This window comes from Salmo trutta, chromosome 13 (assembly GCF_901001165.1).
Source record: "Salmo trutta chromosome 13, fSalTru1.1, whole genome shotgun sequence".
In the NCBI taxonomy this organism is placed as follows: Eukaryota; Metazoa; Chordata; class Actinopteri; order Salmoniformes; family Salmonidae; genus Salmo; species Salmo trutta.
In genome coordinates, this window is record NC_042969.1 from 50,565,526 (window position 1) to 50,578,894 (window position 13,369).

Genomic DNA, 13,369 nt, shown 5'->3' on the forward strand with positions numbered 1-13,369 from the left:
CGTTCAGAAACACACATCCCTAGAGAAGCACATGGACTAGTCTTTAACACAGCCTTGCCTAGCAGGGGAAATGCCAGCCAGAGGCCATTGTTTCTCTAGACACAGATTAAGCCTAATACTGAAATAAAAAGTATTTTCAAAAGATTATCCATTGAGCTTGCTTTTTAGTCCAAGACTAGTCTTAAATCTGTGTCTGTGGAACTGCCCCCAAGTCAACCACTTGGCTGTCATTTTGCAGAGGAAGCAAATGAAGGTAAACTAAACAATGTAAACGGAATAATAATGTAGGCTATACCAACTGAATGAAACTAACAGTAAATTGGCAGTTGAATATGCGTTGTTGTTATTAGGCCTACTGACGGTCAATACTGATAGTGGGTAATATTTAACATGACAGAAATAGTAAACAGAGAAAGTCGGGGTAGCCTATAAATAAGATATTCGAGAGTGCCCATCCCTGAAAGTAAAAAATGCCATACAATTTAAAGTCTGCATATTGGCACAGCGTTTCATAATTTCAGTTTTCTGCCATACGACCGGTTTCACATTTGTCTCCGGTGATTACAAGTTAAAATATAACTAAAACAAGTGTAATTTATATTTACAATTCCCTTATCCAAATGGATTACTCATTTACCTAGCTCTTATCAAGCATGGAGAATGGTGTTATTTCTATCGGGGGAAAAATGAAGTAGGTTTCCACTTGGAACCCGGTGGGTTCGCTAAACGTTATTCTTGGTTTCCTCGCTCGTAAAGGTGGTGTAATTATTAGGGAATTAAATCAAGGTCAGAAAACGGTGTATCTGTAGACACACCTCTGCCACACCTTCATATATTCCATCTCCACCCAAAACGAATAGCGGGTGAAAAGCATGCTATTCTCATGCTTACGTTCAAGGTCAGAATATGCATAGAGAAGTGCATAAAAATGGAATTACGGTCCATTTACTCACGCTTAACTCGAGTCAGAATCGGGCCCCTAGCCTTTGAATCTCTGCTGGGGAGGTTGTTTGGGTCAGGTTTGGTGTGTGTGTGTGTGTGTGTGTGAGAGCAGGAATGTGAGAAAGAAAGCCATCAGGGTCCCGGTGACGGTGTGTTCTGTCAGGGCAAAGATACTCTATCACGATACAGATCAGGACCCTGGAGAGTACAGTACACCTCATCCCTTCACCGACTCTGAACAAGAACCTTTTCTCCCTTTTGTTTTACTCTGCCTCTCTTTTCTCACCCTTCCACTGCCTTTTCTCTCCGCCTCCCTTTGTTCTCTCTCTCACCTGGTCTTCCCTTCTCTTAATAATTATGTCATGATTCCTCCTTTTCTCTCTGTCTTTACCTTCCCTCTCCTCTGTCCCTCCATAGCTCCTTCTCCTTTCTCTCTCCTCCCCTCTCCCAGCCCATCACAGAGTACAGGGGGGAAGAGTAAACACTGGTGAAGAGCGGAGGGCTGACTTCCTCTTTCACTCCAGCTAGGCTCAGTTAGACAAATATTGGCTCAGTAATCAGCAAGGAATGAGGAGCGAGCAGGGAGAGAAGACAGTATCATTCAGTGTCACTCCAGAACTGTCAAGCCCAGAAGCTTCAATACAAATTGACGACAAAGTCCTTCATGTTCAAATCCACTGAATCCATTACAGTGCCAGTCAGCCTTTTGCATACCGTGATGCAAAGCAGCTGTGTCAAATACACACCCCAATAATCATATCCGACATAGTGAACAGTCACAGGATACCAAAATGTCACCCAAATACGCCCATCTGTAGTCAAACCATAATCTGGCTCAGTCTCATTATGGAAGAGTGATACAGGCCAAAGTACAAGTGTTCCCTTCTGCCTGTGTGACTCTCTGGCTGGCCAGCCTGCCGGCCACCATCGTCTCGCCTCATTACCACGCGACGCTCACATGCTGTGTGTGTTCATTAACCTCTGACTCCAGCCCCAACCCGCTGGTCTCTACCCACCAACAAGTCCCACACACACACAGCCAGGACAGAGCTCATCTGAAGTCCCTCCAGGAGTCAGTGTGTAGAGGACAGACATTACAGTAATCCCCATGTGATTTACTGTACTGGGACTGTTAAACGTGGCTACATAATTCAACTGATAACATTGTGGTGTATAACACACAGGACATGGACTGTAAGTAAGACTTGATTAAAGGTTTGGCTAGTGAACATATACGGTATAATCAGTACGGTAGTTTTTTAAGAACACTCAAAATACGTCTGGCTGCTCTAATGTTATGTATTGTGTTTTGACAGATGGGGGGGGGGGTGTTCGTTCACGACAGGGTCAGGCTGCTTCTGGGAAATATGATGTCATCAGCACCATGGGTGGTGGTGTTGCATTCTGGGAAAGAATGGCCTTACTAAGGCATTTGCGTTGATCCTGACTCACTGTGGAAGAGCTCTTTATCTGGGATTGAGATGGAAATCACAGTCTCAATTCACTCTGCTCTGTTGCTAAGCAATCAGTGTCAGGGCACAGAGAAATGCTGGTGAACATTTATATGTTGTCAAGCACTTCCAGCGGGCTTCCAGAATGTTTTAGTCGCTAATAGTCGCATCCTCTAACCTCGCATCCCCTAACCTTACTTATTACCCTCACCAAAATGTCAACGGAACAAATGGGAAAAGCACTATAGAGGTAGATATACAGCCAATAAAATGTTTGATGCTTAGTGGTAGATATACAGCCAATAAAATGTTTGGTGCTTAGTGGTAGATATACAACCAATAAAATGTTTGATGCTTAGTGGTAGATATACAACCAATAAAATGTTTGGTGCTTAGTGGTAGATATACAGCCAATAGATCTTTGATGCTTAGTGGTAGATATGCAGCCAATAATATGTTTGGTGCTTAGTGGTAGATATGCAGCCAATAATATGTTTGGTGCTTGCACTGACCATGATGTTGAAGATTGCAGCCCACTGCATGTATGCATGTAGTATTTTATAAGTGCACATTTTTTGGCCTGAGAGCACGTGCAACTGTTGCATACTTAACCACAATTAACATGTACCGTGCCACAGCACAGCCCTAGCCTGGAGGATATAGACACGTGCACAAACACACACACAAAGCTGAAAAAACTAAGTTCTTGTACACCAGTGTTCATATAGACATGAGACAGTCCAAACAAGAGCTAGTAGAGATCTAAGCCAGTAGTCAACCAGAACTGAGTCAGTCAAACCGGCATATGAATGTCACAAACACCGTGACCATACAACGGCATCCCTGCCGCCCTCCTCTCCTTTTGCTCCCAGCCCCCCGATCTCATTCAAACGGCATGACCCGACGTGTCGCGATCAGATCAGCCTTCTTCAATCTCTCTTCAAATCTCTCGGCGCCTCTGTGCCAATCTAATGGACACCACTGGCACCAGCATTAATGCCCTAATAGCGTTGCCTCCTGTCTCTGCCCGCATGCCTGCCTGCCAAGATGAAGGCCAGAGAGAGAGAGAACAGGCTGTTCCTGGAAAGAAGAAAAATAAAAAGGTCCGAGCACGCTCGCATAGCATACTGCCAGCAGATAAGGGGCATGGAGGACAGAGGCAGGAGGGAGATAAGGCTAAACAAATACAGGGCCTGATCCTGACGAGACAGACACAAAGACAGACAGGAGAGAGTATCAGGGTAGTGCTAGGTTAACTAGCTAGCACTGGGATAGGTAGGTGTATACTGGGCTGGGGATTTGCCAGGCTGAGCTTAGCTGAAGTGGGTCTGTGTGGGTTATACTGGACTGGGCTGATGTGGGCTGTGATGGCAAATTCTGTGCCGATCAGACAGTGATAAATGTGTTGGACTGAGGTGAACTCTGTGTGCTCAGCCGGCCTGTGTATTTCTGGATGAGTCAGTAAGGCTGAGCTAAGAACAGATGGAGCCTGTCCAGGGATCGATACAGGTGCATTGGGTTCTATGGCTCTCTGTGGACCTGCAGTAAGTCTCGGGCCTGACTAACCAGCTGAGCTGACACTGACATAAGTTGATGAAGTAATGCGCCATGCCCGTCTGTGAACTATTGGAAGCAAATAGGAAAAGATACGAGTGTATTGTTACAGGTTTATTTCTAGTGAAATAAACTTTATTGGATATTCAACCATTAAATCCCATTATATTTCCATCTTTCTCTTCACCTCTCTAATCGTATATCCATCTTCTCACAGTTTCCATACTGAAATCAACTCAGCAGTAAAAGCTGATCTGCCTTGATGAGTCATGCCTGGTGATGGACCCCATCTTGCCTGAGTCACACTAACCACAGGGCTGAGGGTGTGTCTCTGTGTGTGTGTGTGTGCTCCCCCATTTCCAGTAACCTGACAAAGCAGTCATTTATACTATGTACTCTGTTTCATTTTGTCCCCTGCCCTGTAAATCAGAATGTCACACTACCCCCTTAGTGTGACTCTTTATTCAAACACATACGCAACCGACCCAGTCTACTGTCAGCATAATCTGAGACCACACACACACACACAAACAAACACAACGTAAACACACAGGCAGTCACACACTAGAACACACTCACACTGAGACACAAACAGTAACACACTGAATTTCAAACCCAAGATGGACTGCGCTTGGGAAGTGCTCTCCGTATGTGAGAATCACTTGAAAGGTGAGTGGGCATGTGTTCATACAGTAAGTAGAGATGTGGGACCGTTTGGCATAGGACACCGAACCGCAGTCCGGACTGCTCTGAGTCAGTATGAGTCATCAACCCCTGCTGTACAAAGCTCCAAAACACGACGAGATCACAAGAACCATGCTCTTCCAGAGCCCACTCTCCCAGGACAAACAACAAGCACTAAAATCCCCTAGGAGGTCACCCAGAGGAAAGTAAATGCTCATCTTTAAAACTGTTTTTGCATTCGAGTGTAATGGTTACATTATAATTCAGGCTTCTGTAAACTGAATGGGTAATGATAGGAAGTGAGAGCAGTGTGATCCTCTCAGTACCTTAAAGCCTATATAAAGCTCTCATCCTTTGTTTTACATATCTCTTTGTCTTAGCAGCTAGCTTGGTACTGGATCGTGTCTGCGCTAGGCTAAATGCTAGTTGCTAGCATCTCCCTGGCTGTTCCTGTGTGCAGCAGCGCGGCTGGCTCTCTGGGAGGGGCATCTGAGGGCACACTGCACCAGACACTCATTATGATACGGCTGGCGCTGCTGCATCGTGCGCTGTCTATCCCTCTGAACCACCTCTCATCTCACTCCCTCGAAACCACATCCATCTCTCCCTACCTAAGATATCTTCCTCGTCCTTCTCTCGTCCACTCTTCTCTTCATCTACTACTCTCTCTCTCTCTACCCATCTCTCGCTCTACCACTCTTTCTCTGCGCCTTTTCTTGTGATATATTGTCGCTGCTGCGTTGTGCTTGGATGGAGCTAGAGCTGGTGTGTGTTTGCTGAGCGTGCATTGGGTTGAGCTCCAGCTGGTGCTATGGTGGCATTATTCTGGGCACACACACACACACACACACACACACACACACACACACTGCAGTGCTACACTCTGTATGGCCCTGTTACCAAGGAAACGGAGGGGAAATAGTTTGGCAGAGAAGCTAGAGAGGGGCTGATAAGACGCAGGAGAAAGGGAGTGGGAGAGAGGACCGAAAGAGAGAAGGGGGGGAACAACGAGAAAGAAGGACAAAAGGAAAGAATATACACATAACACTAGAGAGAAAAAATAGTGGGGGACAGTACTTACTGAGCCATATAGACAGTAGGCTAATACAGATCGGAGCTACGTACAGATCAACATAGGAAAACAAAAGCAAGTTTCAGGTTGGGGGTAATTGTACATAGCTTTTGTTGTGATTGTTGCGATTTAAAAAACAATAAATGAAAAGTATTAAAAGCTACAATATGTAACTTTTTGGGAGACCTGACTAAATTCACATAGAAATATGCATTATAGATCTGTCATTCTCATCGAAAGCAAGTCCTAGAAGCGGTAGATCTGTTCTATGTGCACTATTTCTATGCTCCCCTTTCTTAAGTTTTGTTTTTGCCTCGTTTACGTTTTACTTCTAACACCTAAAAATACAATATTTTTGGTTATTGAAAACATATTTCACAGCAGTTTAGTTGGTACAATGATGCTCTACACTATATATTGCTTGTTTTGTCACAAACTGAAATTAGGCAAACTAGTAGAATTTCTGCAACCAGGAAATGGCAGAGAAATTTCTGCATATTGCACCTTAAAAAAAAAGAAAGATTAAAGAGCAGAGAACTGCTGGCGCAATGACCTTGTAAATTAGCCGAACTCCTCCCTCCCTTTCTGTTATTCTAATCTTTGCCTCGCCCACTTCCACCCCCTCAATTCAAACCTTGATCTATGACTCATTGCTACTGTTCTATTCACTTCCACCACATCACATAACACACAGCACGGACATTCTTTCCGTTCAAGATGGCACAGTATGCCAAGGCAAGAGTAGGGGAGTTGTGATGGAACATATGAGCAAGGACATTGGCTTGTGGCTCAACTAACCCATTTAACATCAGCTGCCTGCCTGCCACACTCATGGACCAGAGCAAGCATAACCTTTGACCTGGAAGAAGAATAGTCAGTTCCATGACAGAGGAGCAAAGGGCTGATGACTGGGAGAGTGACGACTCTGTTCAAACACATGGTGTCTGGGTATTACAGAAAGTATGTCACTGTGGGGGCAAGGTGTATCTCTTTACTTCTCCGACGGGGTCACCTCACTGCTGCGGTTTGATAATGTAGTGTACACAGACGCGCGAGCACATACGCACACACTGCACCCCACGAGAGGTGTAGATCCCAAATGTATTCTGACAGCTCTGACCCACTGAACACTGGTACTGCTGCTACCCCTCACATCTCTACTGCACACACCCTGTTAACCTTGGAACTGGTGCCCCACTCGCACGCTAGGCTAAATCCACAAGTACTGCAGTACCACTATGACTACCACTACCCTACCTTACAGTTACTACTACTTCTAAAGCTACAACTATTACTACTACTCTACCTTACAGTTACTACTACTTCTAAAGCTACAACTATTACTACCACCCTACATTACAACTGGGCAATTCCACTATAATGGAAATACTCAGATTGTTTTACTTTAAAATGTATGCCAAACAAAAAACAAACATTGATTTCAAAGCACAATGACTGCAAAGCTTGATAAAATCTCAGATTTGTTCGGTTACTAAACTTTGTATCTGCACAGTTCTTCATGTAATGTGTTTTTGTAAAACTTTGTGTGAAATTGTTCAAAGTAGTCCTTGTGCATAGAGTTCTATGGTTTGTTCAACTTTGAAATCAATGGTTTTTGTTCGGTATACATTTTAAAGTGAAATGTGAGTCTCAGCGTAATTCCGTTACCATGGAATTGCCCAACTACCACCACTAGTGAGGCTACAACTACCTCAACTATTACTACTATTACCAGTAGTACCCTACATTATAGCTACTACTACTAATTATATTAAGGCTACAACTACCACAACTATTAGTGCTACGCCCTCTACCACTTCTATCACGACTTCTATCCCCACCACCGCTACTTCCAGTGGCTGTTCTAGACCATTTCAACAGTTACATTAGACGTTATTGTTGTCATCTCGTTTTCTTCACTGCATTGCAGGCATTAGCAGGCAAAAGACCATGTTCATAATCATTAGTGTTCCGCGTTGCCACTGTCTAATAACGGATGTAAAAAAAAGAATGATAGCAAAAATTAGTTATGTAAAAATTATTTCATACTCCACATTTAGGGGGGCCATAAGGGGGTCCAAAATTGTTGTCACAGGGGCACTGCCCCCCCCCCCCCCCAGAACCACCCCTGGCTACTTCAAATATTTCAAATAAATATTTCACTTCAAGCTCTTAGAGTAAATGTGGCGTAACAAAGTCTAGACAGTCCTGCAATGGCTAACCCCACTGATAAGCGGGAGACCCTGGGGTCAAGGTGCAGTAGTGAACAACTGAGATATGTTAATACAACATAGTCACTAGTTAGCAGATTATATCAAAGTGACTTACAGTGAACACATAGGGTTATATTCAGTATACGTACTGCGGCTTATGCAGGACTCAAACCATGCTCTAGTCTAGTTGAACCAAGGACTAGATAGGTCTGAACCCTGCTTTGGGAGAGGGCTGAGTGGGCTGAGAAATTGGGTCAGGGTGGGATGGAAACCTGGGAGAATGCAGTGAGATTGGGTGAGACAGACGTAGGACCGTGACATAATACGTAGGACAGACGTAGGACCTGGCTCAAATATCCAGACCTGCGTCACTGAGCAAGCTAACTGACAGCTTACAGCACTGCAGCCAACTACCGCTCTTTGGTAATCGAATGAAAGTCAGTCTATTCAGGAAGTCAACTGAAATTCCAATTAAATAATTGAACAGGGCTTTTCAGTGAATTCTTAATAAACTGAAAAGGAGAAACTATTCATTTAAAAAAATATATATATATATATATATATATATATATATATATATATACACACACACACACACATTTTTTTTACTTCCTGAATTGAGTGACTTCAATTTGAATTGAACCCAAACCTGTCGGTCATGTCTGGCCATTGTCTAAGCTTGTAACATCAACGTTTTACGCTATGCTAAGGATGGTTAAAAATAACCACTGTTTCATACATTCATAATCTCAAACACACAAAGACAAAAACGATCCAAACAAGCGCATACGTACATAGCCATACAAAAGTAGCCTATGATAGGCTAGGCAAGCAAACAATCAAACATACACAGCCATCCAAACAGACACCAACCAATCAAACACACACACACACAACCTTACCAAACCAGCCACAAGAATGCCTTGTTTGCGTACGGGTGAGCGATTGAAAAAACGGTCTTCAAAGCTAGTGAAACACCGATCTCAGACCAGATTGCTCCAGAAGGTTGACTTGCTGCCAGCGGTATGAGAACATTGGCATGAACAGTGGCATGACAATAGGGGCATACACTGGCATGGGAGAAGTCAGGGGCATATAGGACAGCTATGGCCCCAGTAACCTGAGGGTGTGGCCCTATCACATTGAATCAGACAGGGAGGAGAACAGACAGGATTACATACCCACCCTTTATCAGTGATATAATAGCGCCAGTTCAGGATCACAGTTGATGATGTCATCTAAATGGGACATCGCAGCTAATCCCCCCCCCCCCCATCTATGGCGTAGAATTATATAAAACGTTGACATTGGTACTAATCCTTTCTATTTCAGTCTCTCCTCCTTCTCACTCCTCATCCTCCTCTCAGCATGATATGGCCATTGATGACATTGAGTCCCCAGCTCATCCTGTTCCCTTCCACAATTCTATATTTCTATCTTCCCCAGCTTCTCGTCCCACATCTCCCCTCATCTTGGTGCTCCAATTGATGACGCCGTCCCTTCCTGTCCTCAAACCCACCGCCTCTACCTGCTACCCTGCCCCTCGGTCCTCCCCCACCCTCCCAGATCTCTCACCTTGGTGCGTCCATTGATGACACAGTCCCCCAGCTGCCCGTTGGCAGCGCTGTGCATCACGGCCTCGTCGATGTGTGCCATCAGCATGGCAATGCCCTCGCACCCCGGCTCGTGCCCCTCCACCCAGGCGATCTGGTCTCCACGGATATTCCGTGAGGGGATGCTCCTCTGGCTGACCAGCTGACCCCCCCGGAACTTACCGCTGCGGTTCAGACTCTCCACCTCGCCTAGCACCGACTCACCCAGCCGTGGCCCCAGGAAACCGTCCTTCACACAGATACCATAGGAAGTCAGACAGGGCACGATGTACTGCTGGGCGATACTCTCCGCCGACCAGCCCGCCCCGGCCGATAACGGTAGAGACCGGATGCTGTTGGCCTCCACCGTGGACATCTGGCCTGGAACAACTCCGGGGCCCAGCAGCGTCACCTTGTGTACATTGTGGTGCAGCTTGATGTTGTGAGGGGCGGGCAAAGAGGGGTGAGGGGTGGCGCAGTGGTTGTGGTTGTTATGGTTATTGTTGATGCTGTTGTCGCCGTTGGAAGCAAGCGGGAGGACAGCCTTGCCGGGTTTGGAGGGCTCCGCTTTGTGAACTTCGCTCTCCGCCACTCGTCTCCATTTGCAGTCCGGGGTTATCGACTCACCTGGTCCATAGGCCATCATACCTAGAGTACCTAAACCTGAACCCACTGACAAGGCACAACCTTTGGGCGTCTCAGAACCCATGTCCCGGTTCTCCTCACCTCTCCGCTTCCGATGGTGCAGCTGTTTGACCTGCGGGTCACCATTGGGCCTCTTCACCAGAAGAATGCATTTCTCATGTTGTGTTCTGTCCCCATTCTCCACGAGGAGTGCTCTGCTGCCGAGGGGTTGCGCAAGGCCATTGGATGTCTCCCCCACCCCTTTCACTTGCGGAGGGTAACCATTGGGACTTTGCGCCAAAACCCCACTGTGGCTGCCCTCAATGGTTGCGGACGGAGACACAATCCCACCATTATAGAACGGCAGCCCAGTATTCGACTGTTTCTTTAAAACTGTGATGCTGGAAGAGCTTGTTTTTGAAGCCAGACCAGACAGTAATTCCGCGGCCGTGGCGCTCCCAACCGGCGCTATGCCCTGGCAGTAGCCGTTTAGTCCATTAAGTCCCATGTTGGTTTGGAAAGGTTGAAACTCGGCAGCTCCAAATATGTGTTCACCGTTTGTCACTCTCTCACCGGAGGCTGGAAAACTGTTGTGTCCGTGGGAAGAGCTTGGATTTAAAAGGTCCGTGTGTTCCAAGCTCTCCATTTCATCTCGTCTAGTGCTAGATGCGCACGTAGCCCACGTCCTCGCCTCATTTTTTACGGGAGCCACCGTGCGAGAGCGAGAGTGCAGCACAACTGCCGAGGCTGCGAGAGGAGCGGTGCCACAGCTTTGGAAAGTTTCATATTAAAAAGTCTGATTGCCACCGTTTTTCTTTCGTTCATGATTTTTCTTTAAATGGTTTCACATTTGTCTTCTATTGAAATGTTTTCTGGTATTCAGAAGCTTGAAATGTTTCTAAAACAAAATAATACAATAATTACTTGACTGCGATTACCGTTATAGCCTATAATAAGTAGGCTAATCGTATAGCCTCACATGCTTGGGACAAAATACTCAAGCTAAACATAAATCAGACTAATTTTCCCACCAGGCCTAGACTATTCAAATTCCATAAATTAAGAAACCTGTAAGGGACCCTACACTTTGTAGACAAATTTAACCGTACGCCTAATATCTTATGTAGCGTCGCCTACATTTATTGACCAACTTGAAATAGGCCTAAATAGCTTTAAATATCTTTTTTTAATTATATTCTACTAATATATTCTATTCCGACAAGGGGCTATAGTGACTCGGGTAGTTAAATAGTAATTGATTTGTTACAGCAGTTCAATCCTGAAATATTTTCATGACAATATATTTCATGCAGTAACAACACATTAAAGTCGTCATATTGATATCGGTTATAATAATTCCCCACTTCACGATGAGGGGGTAAACACACTGTCAGAGAGCTAATGGGAAGAACGCATGCCACTCTGCCTTGTTATGCATTCACATAACTTACAGTGTACAGCCTGCATGCATAGCCAATAACTTAAGACATATAGCCTACACGTGTTTGCATTCCTTCCAGCATACAGATAGCCTATATTGGATTATTTTGGAGTGAGTTTAGCTATGATTCAGAAATCAATTCAACAACGTGCATGTAATAATAGTAGCACTGGCAAAATATAGTCCTCTATCTGTCAGCTGATTGTACAATTACCTATCAGTAACGCAAAGCTTCCAGTAACGTAGCCTACGTGACCGGCTGAGGGTACGTCTGTTATTTCCGGGATTGTCTTGGTGATGTTCTAGACGTTTTTCTTTGTTTAACCTATAAATATCCATATATGTCCACCACCCGGGGTTAAATTTGGAAACTGATGCTTGTCCTGGGGAGGGAACTACCGCTTCTGCCGCGGGAGGCACGGTAGGTCCCCCTCAATCAACAAAAAGTACGCTCCATTCCCCGCCGTGTCTCTTCGCTGGTAACTCCCACTAGCATCTCTCTCTGTCTCTCCTGCCTCGCTCACCCTCTCCTGTCCATGAACGACCATGTCAATTACACGTGCTCATGAACAAGTCATGTGACACCAAACTGCTACAGAAATAAAATGTTTTACATTTTACATTTAAGTCATTTAGCAGACGCTCTTATCCAGAGCGACTTACAAATTCATTCCACGCATGTGTTTAGACAGTTTATAAGGTCATCTTCAATATGTTGTGGATTCATAAAGTGTAATATTAGGATCTAAAATATAAGGAAAACAGTGGCTTGTATTCATGGATGACAATGGAAGGCAGGCTTCCCCAGATATTTGACCAATAAAACATATAAAATAATGTCTCTTTCCTCTTTTGTGTTTTCATAATTTAACATCAATTCCCGGAGGAATCATCTGAGTGAGGGAAACAGCGACCCCCTGTCTCAGTATGTGTAGCCTATGTACTGTATCTGATGCTGTCTGGAACAAAAGCGTATGACATGTTGTCGCTGTAGCATTTGATTGATTGATGCCAGCAAGCATTTGGCCTCCCTTGATAATAATTAAAATTTAAAACAAATTGCCAATCAGCGTTAAACTGAGCTCAACTGTGGGTTGATTGGCTGGACGTCGAGACGTGTGCGCCAGGGAAGGGTGTCCCTCCTACCCTATAAAAGGCAGCGTCTCTGAGTCATTCAAACACCTCTTCTCGCTTTTCATCAGAAAGCTTACATCAACACGACTGCATTTTCCAGGACTAGCTAAACTGTTCACAGACGTGAGGTTACATCTCGCTCGCCGGGCGCTATTCTTGGGATTGTGTGGTGGTGACAATTTTCCTTTTCCTTCACCATAGTTAGAGAAATATTATTTGATGGAGAAACGGGTACAGCTGTGACACGGCTAACTCGTTCACGACCAAGTTAGCTGTATCCAATCAGTGACTACTCGTTAGCAAGCTAGCCACCATGCTAGCTAGCTTTTGTAGTTTACCAACAAGAAATGTTTTTACTAGCTACACCAAGCTATCTTTTCTAACCTGTCTTTTCGTAAACGTTATCCAGCCATCACACTGAGTGCCATCATCGGAGGTAACCCACTAATCGCTAGCTGTCGGACTAGCCTACCACGCTAGATTTTTTCTGACAGCTAAAAACATAGCATCCAAGCTATGGCGACAAAAGCATCTCCCACCCCAAATGAGGAGAAGCTCCAGGCACGAATCTGGTCCTGTGGAAACAAGATATTGGCCAAAGACACCCACTTGGCGTGTTCCGCTTTCCTTGGGCTGCAACATGCCCAGGAAGCCTCCCCCGG

At 45.1% G+C, this 13,369-nt stretch overlaps 1 protein-coding gene across 1 annotated transcript in view; it reads right to left on the reverse strand.

The window, feature by feature from the left end:
- The window catches only part of LOC115205958 (uncharacterized), a 28,421-nt gene extending 16,329 nt beyond the window's left edge, over positions 1 to 12,092 (reverse strand). The window contains exons 1-2 of the mRNA XM_029772411.1: positions 11,788 to 12,092; positions 9,492 to 11,030 (exon numbers count right to left, since the gene is read on the reverse strand). Coding sequence (XP_029628271.1) covers positions 9,492 to 10,778 — 1,287 coding nt within the window. The 5' untranslated portion in view covers positions 10,779 to 11,030; positions 11,788 to 12,092. The remainder of the gene's footprint in view (positions 1 to 9,491; positions 11,031 to 11,787) is intronic.
- Between the last annotated feature and the right edge of the window lie 1,277 nt (positions 12,093 to 13,369).